Source organism: Aplidium turbinatum, chromosome 8, assembly GCF_918807975.1.
Source record: "Aplidium turbinatum chromosome 8, kaAplTurb1.1, whole genome shotgun sequence".
Classification (NCBI taxonomy): Eukaryota; Metazoa; Chordata; class Ascidiacea; order Aplousobranchia; family Polyclinidae; genus Aplidium; species Aplidium turbinatum.
This window is the reverse complement of record NC_137479.1, coordinates 31,609,708-31,627,477: the sequence shown is the minus strand read 5'-3', so window position 1 is coordinate 31,627,477 and position 17,770 is coordinate 31,609,708. Positions and strand designations below refer to the sequence as shown.

The 17,770-nt window shown below is 38.9% G+C and overlaps 2 protein-coding genes across 2 annotated transcripts; both read right to left on the bottom strand.

Annotated features, from left to right (window-relative positions):
• Positions 1 to 5: 5 nt before the first annotated feature.
• LOC145776385 (plasma kallikrein-like) lies at positions 6 to 17,591 on the bottom strand. Its single transcript, XM_082587783.1, has 13 exons — positions 17,434 to 17,591; positions 10,691 to 10,749; positions 9,992 to 10,099; positions 9,208 to 9,324; positions 8,598 to 8,756; positions 8,018 to 8,133; positions 7,076 to 7,161; positions 6,547 to 6,649; positions 5,934 to 6,090; positions 1,866 to 2,024; positions 1,178 to 1,354; positions 720 to 851; positions 6 to 267 (listed from the first exon to the last, which is right to left on the bottom strand). The coding sequence occupies exons 1-13, from the start codon at positions 17,439 to 17,441 to the stop codon at positions 149 to 151; spliced, it is 1,500 nt and encodes a 499-aa protein (XP_082443909.1). The 5' UTR covers positions 17,442 to 17,591; the 3' UTR covers positions 6 to 148.
• LOC145776388 (uncharacterized) lies at positions 3,315 to 4,661 on the bottom strand. The gene is made up of 2 exons (XM_082587787.1): positions 4,407 to 4,661; positions 3,315 to 4,307 (listed from the first exon to the last, which is right to left on the bottom strand). The coding sequence occupies exons 1-2, from the start codon at positions 4,543 to 4,545 to the stop codon at positions 3,583 to 3,585; spliced, it is 864 nt and encodes a 287-aa protein (XP_082443913.1). The 5' UTR covers positions 4,546 to 4,661; the 3' UTR covers positions 3,315 to 3,582.
• Positions 17,592 to 17,770: the final 179 nt, after the last annotated feature.

Genomic DNA, 17,770 nt, shown 5'->3' with positions numbered 1-17,770 from the left:
GGGGCGGCTGCACCACCCTTGTTTAACATTAAACATGACGAACTTGTACGCAATTTATATCGAAGAACTATTTCAATAAATTGATTTGTTGCGATGGCGCCCTCTGACGTGTTGAACAGATTGTTTGATCCCACGCATGGTGGAGTTGTCAGCACAATTGGCAGGTGCGTCTGCAGTTCTTCGTCATAAATGGAAGGAAGACAGGGTCGCGACATTGACCGGCGTATGTCTCGCAGATCGCACTCTTGTCGAAGCAGTTGCTGATCTCTGGGGAGAAAAGATAGTAGACTAATCATTGCAAACAGTTTCTACTTAGCCATAAATTTGCAAGAGATTTGTCCTCCATAAAGGGCCTGCAAAGTTGCCAGATTTATTTTGTTAAAACATTTAATTTTTAACTTTTGAAGTCCCTCAGTGGCATTTAAAATGACACTATAAAAATAAGACATAATTTGCTTTTCTTTTAACAGCCTATCGTAAAATAATATTGGTTCTGTACAAGCACCCATGTTTTTATGAATCGAATTTACAAAACTGATTTTTTAGATGCAAGTTTGACGCTTGTATCTCGTAAACTCGCGGCTAAAGACTTTTTCATTTTCCTGGTCGAAACACCAAGATCTATTACCCTAAGTGTCGAACCATTTGCGCTCAATGGTGCATGTTAACCAATTAAGTTGAGCAATGATGTCAACTTATTCACCGGAGACCAAACTTACCGTTGTGTCTGAGCTGGCAACACGCCAAGTTGCAGTTGGTCTCCATGTAGAACGGGAAGGTCGTGCAATCATCCAGCTTCGCGTAACAATCACTGTCGCTGTTGCTTTTCTCTTGGCACGAATTTCCGCCACCTAGTAGGAGGCAGTATGCGTTAGTATTTAGGTTTAAGCAGCAATATGGCAAAACAAACTTTGGTTTAAAAGTTAATAAAACACCTTCTAAGGCGCCATGACGTGTATTGGATAGGCCAGTGGTTCTCAAAATGGGATCCGTGAAGCATTATTCTGCAACCGCAAAGCACCTTCAGTCCTTCAATCTTCTATATCCACTAGTTGCCGCTGAATGGAAAGTGGTTCTTGAAATACGTTGTTCAAGCACACAACAGAATCCCAAACGATTTGTACTGAGCACTTCTCTACAAAGCCGATGATTGAATGAAATTGCAAACTCGACTTACACAATCCTGTTTCGTTCTCTCCAACTGTTTCTCTGATCCAGTTCTCGTAACTCGCTACCTTCGCGTAGACCCCGAAGAAGCCAGCCAATCCGCACCCTTTGCCAAATGACGTCACGCCTGCCAGGTACCACTCGCAGGAGTCTTTGCGTTGGCATGACAACGAACCACCAGAGTCTCCTGAGCAATAATAAGCTTGAAATATGGCAGTTATGAGAGACATTGTGCTGCTCTACGTCTGGACTCTAGACGAGTCAATTCACACCAATTTGAGGCGCACCCGATTGTTAGCGGTGCTCGAACAATAGCTCCGCTGCCACATCTATTTTCATTGTGCGAATTATATTGCTCGCGAAGAAACTGAAAGAGTGGATGACGGAGCAATATCACTATTTTCATCAATTGGAGTTGGACATTATTCCACACAAAAAGTCGAGTAGCCGATCTATACGTCTTGTTCTTTCGTGCTACACTCACTCACCAGGACACGACCTAACGAACACGTGTGTTACACACCCAAACACGTGTGCTTCACACACGAACACTTATGCCACACACACTCACCAGAATGCGTGAGCTAAATGCCCTAATACTTGTGCTACACACACACACGAATATCTGTGCTACACACACTCAGCCGAGCATGTGTGCTTCACCCACATACACGAACACGTGTGCTACACACACTCACCCGAGCACGTGTCTTTCGTTCCATCAGAATATCCTGCACACACCATCTGTGTATCATTGATGACGTAGATATCTTTGTACGACCTGAAGCACACGTCATGAGGGACGATTGGAAGATCTGCTTCCAACAGCGACTTTGACGTGTCTGCAACGTCGGTTTCTGGAAAATAAACGTCGATGTGTTAATCAAAAAAATAAGTGAGAGAATAGTTACCCTCTGATTGGAAAACGTTTTAAAAACTGGATCATGTTCAATCTCAAGTGTTGTATCATTCCACTGAATAAAAAGTTGCCCTTAAAGTTGCTGAAGCGCACATTTATTTGTTCTATTTCGAATCATGCACAGAAACTCGCGATAATATCGGCGATGTGTCAGCTCCTTCTAGGCTAGCAAAGTAGTCATTTTACATTAAATCGACGTCTAAAGTAGGGTTACCATATTTGAAAAAGCAAAATTCCGGACAGTGCATGACTATTTTTATGAGACCATATATATGCGCTACCGAAATGCTAAAGCTGCAAACGTTGTACGATACTCATGCTAAAGCGCCAGCTACTGAAATAAAAAGTACTGTCTTCTGTCACGAGCAGAATCTCACACCAGGCAGGGTAAGCACTCTCTAAATATAGCTACGGACCGTCACTGAAAAAATCTCAACTTTAGAGTGAAAATAATAATGAGAATTAGGTTGTGCCGAAAAAGGAAGAACAGCAATTACATGCTTAAAACAAATTAAAGACACGCTTGTAAGTCAAGTCACTACAAATTTACTCTTCTGACCATGCATATTTTTCTGAAGACCTAATTCTCTTCAATAGGGCCTTGTGTGATTTCAAAAATGAGAAAAATTCATTACAGCCCATATCTTTGAAATTATATTGAAGAGTCAATATGCCTTTCATAGTCGCAACGCTCAACTTGTTTCTTTCTTTAGTCCACTGACTTTGCATCAGTGAGAAGAGTCTCTCTACATTGGCATTGTGGGATGTAACAGCAAAGAAAAACTGTACAATCCTTAAAATTTCTGAGTGGCATGTGATGTTCGTAGACTGATCGAAATATTTGCACCATTTCTTATGCGTTGGCAATTTAACAAATTCTTCGTCCTGTAGGTAACTTTCCACAAACTGCTTCAAGTTACAGATTTGGTCAAAGCACTTTGCATCGTCCACATCAACCCCTTTACCAATCAGATATTCCAGGCAAGGCTCTACATCCTTCCAACTTGGTATCTCGTTCAAGGTCATCCAATTGAAACAAGCAAACTCTTCCATTGGTTTCATCCATTTGCACAGGTACTCCAAGCATCTCTCATAGAGGTTTGCAACTTCGGAAAGAAAATTGTTACATTCATCTTCATATCCCTCTTCTCTTTTTTCAACTAAAAGCCTTTTAACTTTCCATGACATAAAGTTTTCATTCTTCCTTTCCACAAGCATCTTATGAACCAGCTCCAAATTTTCTAGCACTTCTGCAACGGAATTGTTTTCTCTCTCAACTACTTGAATACGTCCATGAAACACGGACATTAGTGAGTGCATATGCCAAAGGTATAACTCGCTCATTTCATTCTCAAAGAACCGTTTAATAACTATTGGTGGATGTTCTTGTGACAAAAAGTAGGACTTCAGGGGTGAAAACATTTCTAACAATCTTGAAATTCCAGGAAACAAGGAGAGCCAGCGAGTCTTGCTATGAGAGAGAAGTCTCTTGTAGGCTATTCACAATTTGCAAATTCACAGTATTCTTTTAGTTCTTCAGTTCTAATTGTGTAAATGGAAAAATATTGATATATCTTATTGATATTATTTTCAATATCGATGTTTATTCTTTCAGCCCCATGATGGATACAATTGTTCAAAACGTGTGCTGAACAGCCAACTCCAATCAATGATGGGTTTAACATTTTCTTCAACTTTGCAAACACATTGTTTCCTTGCTCATTACGCCGAAGTCCTCCAAACATAGTATTGCAGTTGTCTCCTGTAAATGCCACACATTTTTTCAAAAGCATCCTTTTTTCTAAGGTGTCTTTTACATAAGTGGCTATTGTGTCGGCAGTCTCGTTTGCCTTGTTTGTAAACTCAATCAATTTTGATTGCAAACCACCTTTTCTCCAGTCAAAATATTGAATAACTATAGGAAATACTTTCAGTTCATTGTGATTGCTGCCATCTGTTGCAACGCCAAAATACGCGATATCGTTTTCTTCAAAACTTTTCAGAACAGCATCAATAGAATATTGCGCAAGTACGCTAGTAACAACTTTTTCTGTCTTTGTGCGGCCACTACTAAACTTCTTCGCTACATTAGAATCAGGGAAAATCTTTTTAAGTAAAGCAGATGTACAGTCCATGGACAAAAAGCTATGATGATGCTTAACAGCGTGAAATGCAAGAGTGCCTTCTGCGGCAGTGATTTCATCTTCGCATTTGCTTCCTGCTGTAACAAAATAATTGGTCATTTTCGTTGATGCAACAGCCCCTCTTACTGCTTTGCGATGTTTTTCCGATTGCAGATGTGTGTTTAAATCACCATTACCTTTGTGCACGACAGATATATAGGTTCCTGATGTGCAAACCAAGCATTCTGCCTCATAATCATTCCTGCCTTTTCTAAAACATGGATGTTTTTTTTGCATCTCGTTAGTGAATAAGCACTTTCGTTTAGAATTAGCCATTTGAAATAATATCTTTTTTTATGAACAATAAATACAACCCAACTAAAAATGCATAATCTAAAAAACAAAGTAATTAACCACCAGAATAACTGAACCAAATGGTTCCTGACATTTTAAATAAATCATTACTCATTAGGCTTCCTCCTCTATGACATTTTAAGTAAATCTCTGATTATATGTGCGAAATCGCCTGCTTTTATAGACTGTTGGAATGTTCTATAGTAATTTTCGCAGCATGTGATCTATATCTAACCAATTCTGATTCAGCACAACGGTCAATAAGTTCAAGAAAGTTCCAAAGCTCCAGAAAGTTCTAAGCAGTGTTTGCCACCAAGATTTTATAAAAATAAACTAGATGAAGCTAAAAAAAGACCAGAATAAACCAAATTGAAGCAGAAATACACTAAAAAATAAACCAACATACAGTACTGATAAATCGCATTACGACACATGAAGCTAAACAAAAAAGACCAGAATAAGCCAACTTGAAGCAGAAATAACTAAAAAATTTGTTCGAGTGAAATAATCACTGCAACGAACCGAATACCTGACGTAAAGTATGTTAAAAAAAACAAATTATAAACCAAAAACAAGAAAAAGAAAAAAAATAATAAACCAAATCGAAAAAAAATAAACCAAACGGTTGCAAAATAAACCAGATTTGGTTTTAAAAAGACTAAAATGGTAACACTGACTTCTAAGTGGTAAACATCATTGATAAGAAAAACGCTCTGTTACATCATAATTCCGTACAACCTCGTAGTAAAAAAAATGCACACGGTACAAAATAACAATGTTCTGGATTGGCAGTGTGCACAGTACGATTGCAGATGCAGTAAAATGAGCTGGCTGAGCGAATTTTCTAGGACACTCCTAATTTACAGGATTATTCCCGCAATTTTAATTCCCCCAAAACGCCCATCATAAAATTCCGGACATTTGAGCATTTTTTTAAATTCCTCCCGGACACAAAAATTAACCCTAAATTCCGGACATGTCCGGAATTTTCCGGACGGTATGGCAACCCTAGTCTAAAGAAGTTAATCAAAGTAACCGGTGAAAATTCTCAGCTGATTCAACTCCATGTTGGATTTACAGCCACTGAAGATGCGCTACATCTTAGGCTACAAGGCGCTTGTGAGATGATGGAGAGTAAGCTAGGTAGTTGGCTTGTCGTCTTTCCAACTACCCAGCTGGAAGCATCCGTACATTGATTGTTCTATTGCGATTCTATTCTAATTAATGCAAGACGGATCTTGCTTGCTTGCTAACTATGAACAGTTTCACTGCTCACTGATTTATGTAGATAGGCTATGCTCAATATTCGGTGCGCATCAGCAAGTAGCCTAAGTGTCAACGCAAAACATTTCTTCAAGGTAAAAACTTACTTCCAAACCCAGTTACCCAACACTTGTCCCCCACGTTCGGTATTTCCCCGCACGGCAAACAAATGGGGCTGATGACGTCACTGAATGGAACAGGGCGAGACAGACGGATTAGTGCGACGTCATTGTTGAACAAGTAATAAGAGGGATGTCGGATTACCTGGGAACACCAACGCATCTTTAGCATGCTGGCATTTGTTACAAAATAAACGCTGCTTAATAGAGGAATCAACTAGCTCGACTGTTAAGTCTTATTTGAAGCTTTATTCTGTTGACCCTGGATGGTTGGTTTTGAATCTTTATCCTCGGACCGACAAATCCTTGATAGATTTTTCCTGATAGTTTCGCATTCCTGTAGAGGGTTTGACGCAGGGCCGGTTATCGATTTTTCTGTGTTCTTTATTCAAGTAAGTAAATAATTCCAACAATTGGAAGCCCTAGTTGTCATAGAATGGTTTGTATGAAAGATTGCATAGCAGCAGTTAGTGTTGAGAATGCAAAATAACAAAAAGTAGACAAAGGAACTCCTCAACTAATTTCATTCCATTTTTTCTGCTTTCTTCAACAAAAATTTAAGATTAAAACAAACTTTAGATGTCATGAAGTAAATTATTACCGTTTCTATGCGTCGTTGAACTCTTCTTGACGTTTGTGGGATTCGAACATGGGCCCCTGTGATCAAGCCCAAATGTACCGACATTCTGCGATGACTGTATTTTCTGCAACAACACAAGCAAGCACTTGGTTTCTCTGCGTCCATACTTCAGCAACTGAGAACAATTTTCATCTGCTAGAGGTAGGCACAGAGCCAGATTTGTTTTATGTAAGCTACATCGGATATAGGCTAGGCTACTTGTAATAGCTTAGGCCTACTTGATATTTCTTAAATCAGGGATTCATGGAAGTACGAAATGGTCAAATACGTGCCAAGCGAAAGATGCTCCAAACAAACTTCTTGCCAGATGCACTTCAAACTTTTCTGCGGAACACGTATTTTACAGTAGCGCTAACCAAAAACATTATTCAACCTTCCATTTCAAATAATTGAGCGATCTGTCATGGGCTTATCTTTCTGTTCTTCCTCTCTACACTTTTCCAAACTGGTCTTAACAAACGATTCCAGCGAAGATTGTTACGTCACTCACTTGAAGCAATGTGCCGCTCCCACTAACCACTGGTTGGAAATTAGTGTCGCCCCGCAATGGTGTCGACCTTCTCGGGTGATCTGAACCTGGCAGAGTAAACTGGTCATTAAACACGTGTTTGCATTCCATAGCTTTATAGGAAGATGCACATGTAGGTACTACACAGATCAAGAGATTTGGAATAGTTAATAAAGAAATATAGCCTAGAATTCAACATGACAGTTCAAGCAAAAGCAAGTTTCCAACAAATGAAATCATTTTTTTACAACAAACAGACCTAAAACAGACCAGAAACAAATCTAGAGTTTTAATTGACAGCCTATGTTTATTTCGTTTCTCGATACATCTCTGAAATCTAGAACATCTTGAATGAAATGGATAAAAAATATAAGAATTTTTGAAATCTGGTGCTTCTGAAAAATGCAACGTATTTTATGGCTTGCAAGCACAACAAATAAAGAAGGTTTGCACCAATTAAACCAAACCAGATCGTTATTTAAAAAAAAAAACAGACAATATAGATTTCTCGACTCCGTAATAAGCAAAAACTGGAATATCTCTGGTAAAATTGTCGGAAAGCGGGAACCTGGCAAACAAATTCAAACTTATCAAACAATGTAACGACAAAGCAGAAACAGTTATTCGTGCAACTTATCATAGGAATACTTGGTCTAATTATTCATCCGAGACTGCAGATGCCTGGTTCAAGCAAGGCAATTGAAAAAGAGAAAGAATGCAAAAACTGAAACACGTGGAATTACTTTGTTGTGTGATTTTTATTCTTATTTAAATTATCCTATTATAGCTGCGCCTCTTCTTGAAGCAGAAAATATGGAGTTTGTTCAGTGACTCAGTTGGTTCGGTATAGCTGGTCATGAACCATCGCATGACCACATAGTGCAAAGTTTCGGATTTTGAAGTCAGACACGGGCGAGTACCAACCTGCCAAGGCCATGAAGAAAATGGTGCAGATCTTCCTCCAAATATCCTCCTGGACGGGGTAGCTTCACCTTGGCTCGTAAGGATTTGTTGAATTGTCGCAGTTGTGCCACATGAACCTGTGTAACAATAACATGAAAGGTAACATCTGCTTGAACAAAATCATTATTATTTATTCACAGGCAACAAATACAATTGCATCCATCAAGTGAAACGCAAAAGATCCTTCGCAGCTGCATTACAGCCCGAAAGTAACAAAAGTTTTGGAAGTTCCTTTGAATAAACTGTTTCTTCGATGATTACGATTTAAGACATGAAAAGTTTAATCACTTGACACTATAACGACTAAATTAACAAAATGACATGGCCACATTTCAATGGGACACCTCTTAGTCGCCCTGATGGAGTTGGTGTAGCTCTGACCTTAACTTAAACTCTTCTGCTTGCATTCGAGTCCTAACATTTATCCCATGCCAAAGTCGAAGGTTTCAAGTAAGTTACAAAATAACCTCAAAACTAAACACACTTTCAGAGATTATTCATATTTGTTTCAACATTTAAATGATTTTGCAAGGATACTTACTGTTTGTGACTTGGCAACACTGTTCGCTTCTATAGTAGTTTGTTGACCCCAGTCTCTGGCATTGGTAAGCCTGGCACGAAAAGGAGCCAACCGTGTTGACGCAATACTGAGGCTCTCCCGGTGAACATGGGTTAGGGCCTTCCAAGCATTCGTCGATATCTGAAACCAAAGTTTGAATATTTCACCATTAAAACTTAAATAATACTGTGAATCATTGGCTGAAGCACATATTGATTTCCATTTTGTTTTGAGTTTGGATTAGACAAGTAAAGTCTTGCACTAGAAATTCTTTTCTGTTTTTGTAGAAATTGTTAGTTGCCACAAACTCCACCAAGCAGGAAAAAATTGCCGAAGTCTTTGAGGTAATTCGATGACTTTACAATTTTTAAAAAATTCCTCAACGATGAAATGGCTCATCGTTGCACCCTTAAAAAACATCAGAGGAAAGTTACTCCATGTGGTAAATTGTTACCATGTGGTGAATTGACACGAATTGAGAATAAACTGGCAAGAAAGTTGTAGAGAAAGTTTTGCGACTAAACGTTATTGCGTCATAAAAACAAAAACATCAAAAGCTTCCTGACTTTAACTCCAAAGGAAGCTTGCAAACCTGCGCATGTGTGGTTGTCCTCTGCAAGCTTGAATCCTGGATAGCAACTGCATGTCTTCACTCTTCCGTTCCACTGGCACAAATGATGACATCCTCCATTCAAGACCTCACAAGGATCTGTGAAAATTAATAATTCAACAAACGAATAATTGTGTTCGCGTCGTGATTCCATAGTGTCTTGCTTTCCATTAAAGCGTTGGGAATGCAATCAACAAATATGACTTGAAGTTTATTTTATCTCTAAGTTCTTGGAGATATCAAAACTTAGCGATAAATTCATTAAGATGATGGAACCACTTATGTATCGAATCCATTACTACACTCGGTTAAATCCAACGAAAATCTTTATTAAAACCATATTATCAATTTGGATTCTTTATGGACCAAAGCTTTAAATAAACTACTCTATTATCCCGACCAAACCAACTTGCACTTGGGGTATAACGAACAAGAATACTCGACAACTTTTCAAACAAGATTATTAAGTCTACTTTGTTTTGAGGTTATTTCCCACCAAGTCACCCGTCAGTGTCTTTGGCAAGACACTTAAAGGCACGCCAGTAGGTGGCCACGAAGATTGGTTTCCTTGCCTACCCGTCCACTTAATCTAAATTTTCAACCACCGGGTGAAAGCCTAGATAGGCTACGACAGTCTGTCCCATAGGGTCAAGTAAAGACGCAAACTGAGTGAGGAACGATTTTGTTAGCAACATTGAGAGCACTTTCGCGCGTCAACGAAGCAACATCGACTAAACGTGCATGAGTCTCTCTTGACGTAACATACCGGGAGTGCATGCGTCACAGGTGAGTCGGCACTTCTTTCTGATGGTGTCATCATTACATAATGGCTTGTAGCTGGTGCACGCGAACTGGTAGTCTTGACAGATCTGCGCTGGACGAAAAAGTAAATTACTTTTCTTAAGGCAGAGAAATGACAAAGCACTAAATTTTTCTTAAAAAGTTAAATTGTCAAAAAATAAGTTGCTTTTCTTAAAAAACCTTGTAAAGTTCAAAGAGTCTTCACTGAAGACAAAGGTTATCATCATTGCTTTAAGTTTTAACTTCAACAAACTATAACTGCCACAAACTGTAATGTCGGGCGAAATATACGACTCCGACTTCTCGATTTGCAAATGGCCGAGTCCGGTTTCAGAGTTGCTATATTTTTTAGGGTTGCCAATCTTTTTAATTTTTATCCTTGGAGTGATCAGAATTGAAACAACAACTTTCACAAAAACTGACAGGAACAAAAAATTTTCTTTTCTGGTAAACTTTTAGATCTCAATGCGGAGAACAAGAAACAATATTCTTAAAAAAAGATTGCAAACAAACATCTTATTATTCATTGTTTTGCATCAAGTCGGAGTCGAAATTGGCCTTTATTGTAACGACTCCGACTCCGGACACGCCAAAATCCCTCGGACTCCGCAGTCCTGATCATTGCAACTGGTTTGCATCAGAATAATTGGGAATCGTCGCTTACCTGATCCAAATGATATCAAGATTGTGAAAACGGCGACTTGAATTGTAAGTTCGGTAAATCTATAAAATACAAATACAAAATGTTTAACAGAAATTCCAAAGGAATGCAAAAGAGCTTCGCCATTGGCAGCATCATCGTTGCTTACTTCACAGTGTAGATATTAACGACCTGTTTTAGCCTGATGCTGCGAGTTCGCCGTGGTAGTAACGAATTGCACTAGTTTTGGGAACACTCTTCCCCAGTCATGTGCAATGACAAACAGATAAACCAAAACAAATAGTTTGTTGCGATTTAGAAGAGGCGATCTGTCCGTATTATTCCTTGCTGATGGTTCAAAAGATTTCGCTTTGCGAACACTGCACTGTGTCAGCAATCAACATGACTCGTTTTCATTGTGATTGGATAATCACAATGGAATGAGGCACATTGCACATTACACAGAGTCGATGCATTAACTTAAAATTCTCTATTCTCTATTCCCCCCCCCCACATGTTCTTGCTATATTGTTGTCTTTGACACGTTTCAATTATAATTTGAAAAACTTAACTTTTTCGAGCAGCGCAATCAACCATTAGCTTCTTTGCTGTGCCATTGTGACACAACAAATGAGCGGATACGAAACTCTCCAAAAAAGCTAAGATCTCTGCAAAAGTTGCTATTTTTGCAATGTTTCAACGTCTCCAGACGTTAAAACCATGTAAAAGTAGCGGCTTTTGATAACCAGATGCACCTTTTGTTATATCTCGGTGGCTGCGTTGAGTGGGTGGTTTTAAAATGAGTGATACGTAGCCACTGGCCGGTCGAAACGATTTATTTGAACGAAACGAATCGAATTTCTGCAAGTTGTTATTCTGTTAGTGCATTGAATATTTGTATATGTTATAAATAATGTTGTTCAATCCTGTTAAGTTATTGTTGGTCATCCATTCATGGCATTGTAAACTTCTCTCACAAAGCTATGAAATTCTTTAACCCTTATTAGCACAGGGATTTTAGGTAACTTAATCGGCACAGATGTTGACAAATTGTCAACATGGCATTTCCTTGTGTTTTTTGATACAAATGCGCTGGTTTCAAAGTGAAGTTGTTATTTTAGATGATTTGATATTGATAAAACCTTAACAAAACAATCATTAATCCTAATTGGGAGGTCTGCTTCCTACCCAGGACATAGTTTTAGCTTACTAGCTCTCAAATAAAATGCAAAGAAATCTTAACAAGCGAAGTTTTACCACGTATATTTCAAACACAAAACGAAGAAACGTGGAGCACTAGGCTACAACAAATTTGTTCAGCATTCCAAGCAATATTGTTTCTTCTGAAGTTTTCTGTGTCCTGGGCAAACCCGGCGGCTGCAAGTGACACATGCAGATCGAGTATGCTTGGCACATCTGTATAGCATCTTCTCCGTTTTATAACTTGAACTGTGCGATTGAAAGTGCTTGAAGTAGCAGCATCGATGAACCCCAACTTTTCGGCAAGTAGTTTAGTTTCTCCCGCCAATTTTCTTTTGTTGATATACGGTTGACCAAGCTGAAAGCTAAGTTGTTTGAGAAAATCTGTTTTTTTGCTACTTTTCCCATTTCCCCTCACTATAAGAAATTCGTTGTTACCGGCAACATTTATCAAATTGTAATTTACAACAGTTGGCCAACGATTTGTTTTCCTCAAGCAATTGAATTCTTCACAGTTTTCATCAAGAGTGTCAACTCCACCATTATGCTTGTTATAATGCATGGTAACTGTAGGTTTCTTGTGAGAGTCAGTGATGGAAACAAAAGAGTGTGAAGAAGACATCATGAGGACATTCCTGTTTCATTTTGGTGCATATGACAATAGACGAATCTTGTTCAAATGGTCATACAATGCTTCAGTACTTTCCACCTCTCTTCTCCTTGCTGATTTGAGCTGCGATGAAACTTCATGGCGATTAGCCATTACTGTTCCTATCAATGTAAGATTTTGAAGCAAAAGATTGCAAACCAGACTATGAGATGTAAAACATCTGTCAACGTATATATCCCGACCACTACCAAAGTAAATAAAACACAGGTTCATCACTATATCACTTGCAAGATTTCTGTGAGGAGCCGAGTCGGGTTCTCTTCCGGAATAAATAATGCGACTTAGAGCAAACCTGATGTGGCTTCACACAGACAAAAGAACTGTACACCATATTTCCTTGGTTTCGATTGCAGGTATGTTCTTCCAGGAACTTTGCCTCGATTTCCGACCAGTTGTTCATACACAGTCAATGTTTTCTTAGAGATGTAGGCTTTGCGCAGATTGCTGGTGAATGCTTCCCACACCTCTCGAAAAGCAGCAAACCTGTCGTCTATTTGTCTTTCTGGTCGATTGCGATAGTTATCAAAACGCATGCATCGTAGCAGAAATTTCAATCAATTTAGTGCCATTGCCACTCCATAAAATGGCCTACTATCAAGAGGATTCCACAATCGACGTAAATCGCTGAAGTTATCTCTGTGCAAGCCAGCACGTATCATAATTGCAAGACCTGCCTCAACTTCTTCAATTGTGAAGTTTTTGTGTTTTGAATTAGGCAACAGCTTACATCCGTGTCTCACGTCCCTTGCTTTTCTGTCGTCTCACGTACTATCTGAAGTATGATTTCAGGCCGATAAAATACAGAAATTTGAAGGCATCCAATTCATGTTCAGGAGCAGCATCAATCCGAGGCTTTTGCGTCAATATATTTTTTCTTCTGAGCCTGCCTGGACAAGGATTTGCATAATAGGTTGCATTGCCAGCTGTTATTGGTACTTGATCTTCATCTTCTGAGGAACCATCATTAGATTCTTGATCTACATCACTACCAGTCTCGTCATCTTCACTTTTTTCCTCAAAGACATCTATATCGGACAGTTCCCCTTCTGCTAAAGGCAGTTCATCAACATCTGGGATGGACTCACATTCACTACTACTGTTTGCCTCAGCATTAGAGTCGGTATCAACATCATCAGAAGTTATTTGCAGTTGTCTTAGGGCCACTTGAAATGAAAATCTTCTCTGTCTGTAAATTTGCACCTTACTGTAATTAACCGAAAAAAACCTTTGAATTTCAAATAGTTAGCATTTCATGTAAGAGCGAATACACATGTAAAATCTTGTAAGAGCTAGTTAGAGCTGAGGCAAACGTTTCCAACAACTGCTTAGGCAGAATTTTTCTTCTGAGTTATATCAACTAGCAGTCGAATTCCTTTTAGACTGGCAGTCCAACTCCAACTGGCAGTATAACTCCAGTCTGACTAGGACCTAGTCAGCGATTCACTAAATACACGTGCAACTTTCCTGTACGTCGCCGGTTATCACTTTGTGATAATAGCTAGCTACAGCATAGTGGCTTTAAATTTCAAACCCCAATAGTTTTTGATTGTTGACATTTTGTCAACAGATGTGCCGATTAAGTTAAAACGCAAATAACTCATTGTTGAAACAATTTAATGTTTTGAAATCGCTACAGCAGTAAGCTACTCAGAAGTTCTCCTTCGTCACTGAATGTTGTTGAGGTAGTGCATAAGGGGCGAGAGCAATCTCACACAAAAAAGTCGATGTTGACAAAATGTCAACGCATGTGCTGATAAGGGTTAAAAGGAAATCGAATTAAACCGAATATCCGTCCCGTTGGCTCAGCTGGTAAGCGCGTGACTTCGTGAACGAAGAAGCTTCAAGATCAAGCGCCGCTGGTTCGACTCTCGGGGTATGCGCTTGAGCAACGCATTGTAAAAACTTCACTCTGTCAATCTCAGTAACCGGCCCTGCGCCAATAGCCTCTACGAGTATGCGAAACTACCAGGAATAACATATCAAGGCTTTGTCAGTCCGAGTATAAAGATTTGAAAACCAAACCATTAGAAATGCAACAAGACAAAACGAAAAGCAAAATGGTAACTTTTATTCAAAACGAAATGCAAATCACTTCGTTGAAAAGAGACATAGGATTGATTGATTGATTGATTAAATTTTTATTCTCGGACTGGCAAAGCTTCTTGCAGAGCTTAATCCTGGCAGTTTCGCATACTTGTAGAGGCTTTGAATCACTGACGCAGGCCCGGTCGCGAATTTTTTTTCCCACGAGATTTTTGCTACTTCGCATAGAGTTTGTATTTATACCGTGAGAATGCAATCATTTTTCGTTGGCGCGTTTGGTTGAGTGGTTTCGTGTTTTGCTTTACATTCGTGAGAACATCGATTCGACGCCCATTGAAGTCAATTTTTTTTTCTTTAGCCCTATATTAATTTTTGCAGTGCTCAAAAGCTTTTCAAAAAAGTAAGGTTAGGGCTAATGGGTTAAGGCTAATTCTTAATCAATTGGGAAAATCTTACCTTTAGACTAGTGACCAGAATCAATTTGTTTTCTCAACTTTTTTAAACTTGACTAGACTAGGTGTGTCTCCAGGCTACGTATTTTTTCAAGTTCAATGTTTACATTTGGACCTGCTGGAGGGCGAAAATCGGTAAAAACCGCGCCAACGAAAAATGATTGCATTCTCACGGTATAAATACAAACTCTATGCGAAGTAGCAAAAATTTCGTGGGAAAAAAAATTTCGCGGCCCGGTCACCGAGATTGACAGAGTGAAGTTTCCGATTGTTGAAGTCTTGTTGCCGGGGAACTATTCCATCCGTTAGGTGCCGCTGAATGGAGAGCAGTCCTTAACGTGCGTTGCTCAAGCGCACACCCTGAGAGTCGAACCAGCGCCGCTTGATCTTGAAGCTTCTTCGTTCCAGAAGTGACGCGTTAATATTCATTCAACTTAAAATCCTGCGGATACGTAACTTTGTAAGTTTACCATGTTTTACATTGAAACTGTATCGATTTACATGGAATAATTGTAATTTCGTTTAAATTTCAACATCCCCTTAAGCATAATCTTGGGATCACGTCACAAATGGCAAGAATATTTGTGACGTAACACGAGCGCGTTTGGTAATGCCACCTCTGACAATATGCGTTTAACATTTGATGAGATCAACTTGGTGCAAAACGTCAGTGCAAAAAAATTATTTTAAGGTAGTGGGTTACCAGCCATAAACTTAGTAGGCCTAGGTTTCTTAAATGAATGTAATGTCTCTGTTACGGTAAGTTGAGAATTCTAAGATTTCAAACATAGCCACTTCTTCTTTCATTGTCGCACTTGATTTCAAGTATTGACTGCCTCTTGTATGAAATGTTTCCACGATTCTCGGTCTTTTTCTGCGTGTATTAGGTGCATGTTGGTGTTTGTTTAACTTTAAGCAGGTCAATTTTTGCCTCAGGCAGAGCTTCCTTCAATTTTGCCTGTTAGAGAGAGGTGTTCCAATTTTCCTGACCAGCTCAGTGGCCGAGTGGTTTCGCCTTCGGCTCTGGTGCTGGTAGATCTAAGATCGATTCCAGGTCGGGTCAAACCGAAGACTTTAAAAACGGTACCGATTGTGTTCTATCCTGCATAGCGCAGTGAGAATGAGTCGGGTAATAATGTGATAACATCGTAAACCTGATACAAATTAAAAATGAGCCCTGTCGGTAAAAGACCTTAGCTGTTGTAGAGCGACAATAAATAAAAAAACCATAACAATCCAATTTTCCTTCTCTGTGCAAGTGTCCAAGAAATTGAAGTTGTTTCTTTTTGATATTTTGCTGTAGATTACTTGTTTGATTAATTTTAAACATTTTGGTTGGTTTTTCTGATAGTTTAGGACATTTTCTGAATTTTACAGAATGCCCACATTTCAAACCAATTTGTTCTTTTAGTCATTCTTTTGATAATTGTGCGAGCATACTGAATTATATTTAAAAATGGATATATTAGTGAAAATAAGCTAGCACTCTGAGAATTTTTTATACTTGCTGTGGTTGATGTTAGAAGTAGCCCACACAGAGACGTTCCGACGGAAGCCAGGCACAGAGCACGTGGTGATAGCTTTACTGATACTGTACTGTACAATATAATTCAATCTTTCATTGGTATTCCCACATTTTTTATGGCTTCCGGTCCCAATGCTCCAGTTTTCAACAAATGCTATTGTGCTGATAAGTGTTGCAGTTTTACAACGGGAGAGTTTTGATTGTAATATTTGAACAACACACAGCGAAGAATTACAACTTTTTGCACTTTTAGTCGCCTTCGTTCTTGTGATATTGTTCTGTCATCACTTTCGTCACAAGTAGCATTGTTTACAAACCAGTGGCAGCTACATCCGTTCTGGTGGAATGTTCCAGTTTTCGACTCGGAGTAAATTAATGGACACGCACGTTGTGTAATGAAAACACCTCAAACCGTGATCGCTAACAAGTTTGTTGTTATGAAGCAACATTGTACCGGTCATAATAACGATAAGATTTATTGCAGCTCTACAATTCCTAATGGTCTTTTAGTAATCGTAAGTTCTTCAATTTTGCATTCTATTCATAATATGGTCAGTGTAATCATTGATCCCATTATATCATCAAGTATCGTGACAGGTTCACGCAAGAAAGAGCACGATTTGTAGCCTACTCTTGGTACGGCCCAGCCCCGAAATCAAACTTGGATCTACAAATGCAGAACAGAAAGTACTAGCACTGAGCAATTGAAGTGACATTTTCATAGGTTTCAAAAACTAGAATGAAGAACTTTAATTCAAAATAAGGAAAATATTCTGAGGTTTGCAAAAGGGGGGTTGGTGGCGCAAATGGCACAGATTAGTATCCTACTTAGTCAATGCTCCCACCAGGTCAACTAAATGTTTCAGATCATTCTTACCTTGCCATTGTCTTTCCACTGTGAAATTAAACAAAGTTCCAGTGACTTTTAAGAGCTTCAGATCTCACTTCTTATGCTCCATCTTTAACTGTTTGCCTTATTTTTTTAGTAACTTCTTGTTGGCTACACAGCAGCGTGTAGGTGATATAACAGTTCAAAATTCTGAAACATATTTCGTTCTATTAAAATATTTCAACTTTCGTTAGCGAATGACGGAATGTAACTGCGTTCCTGGTATACTGAGTGCAAAACTAGGTTCATGTTGCTCATGGTTTGCTTTCCAACTGCTCCGCATTGTATTTGCATCAAAATGTAACTTCTTCTTCTGAAGAAGAAA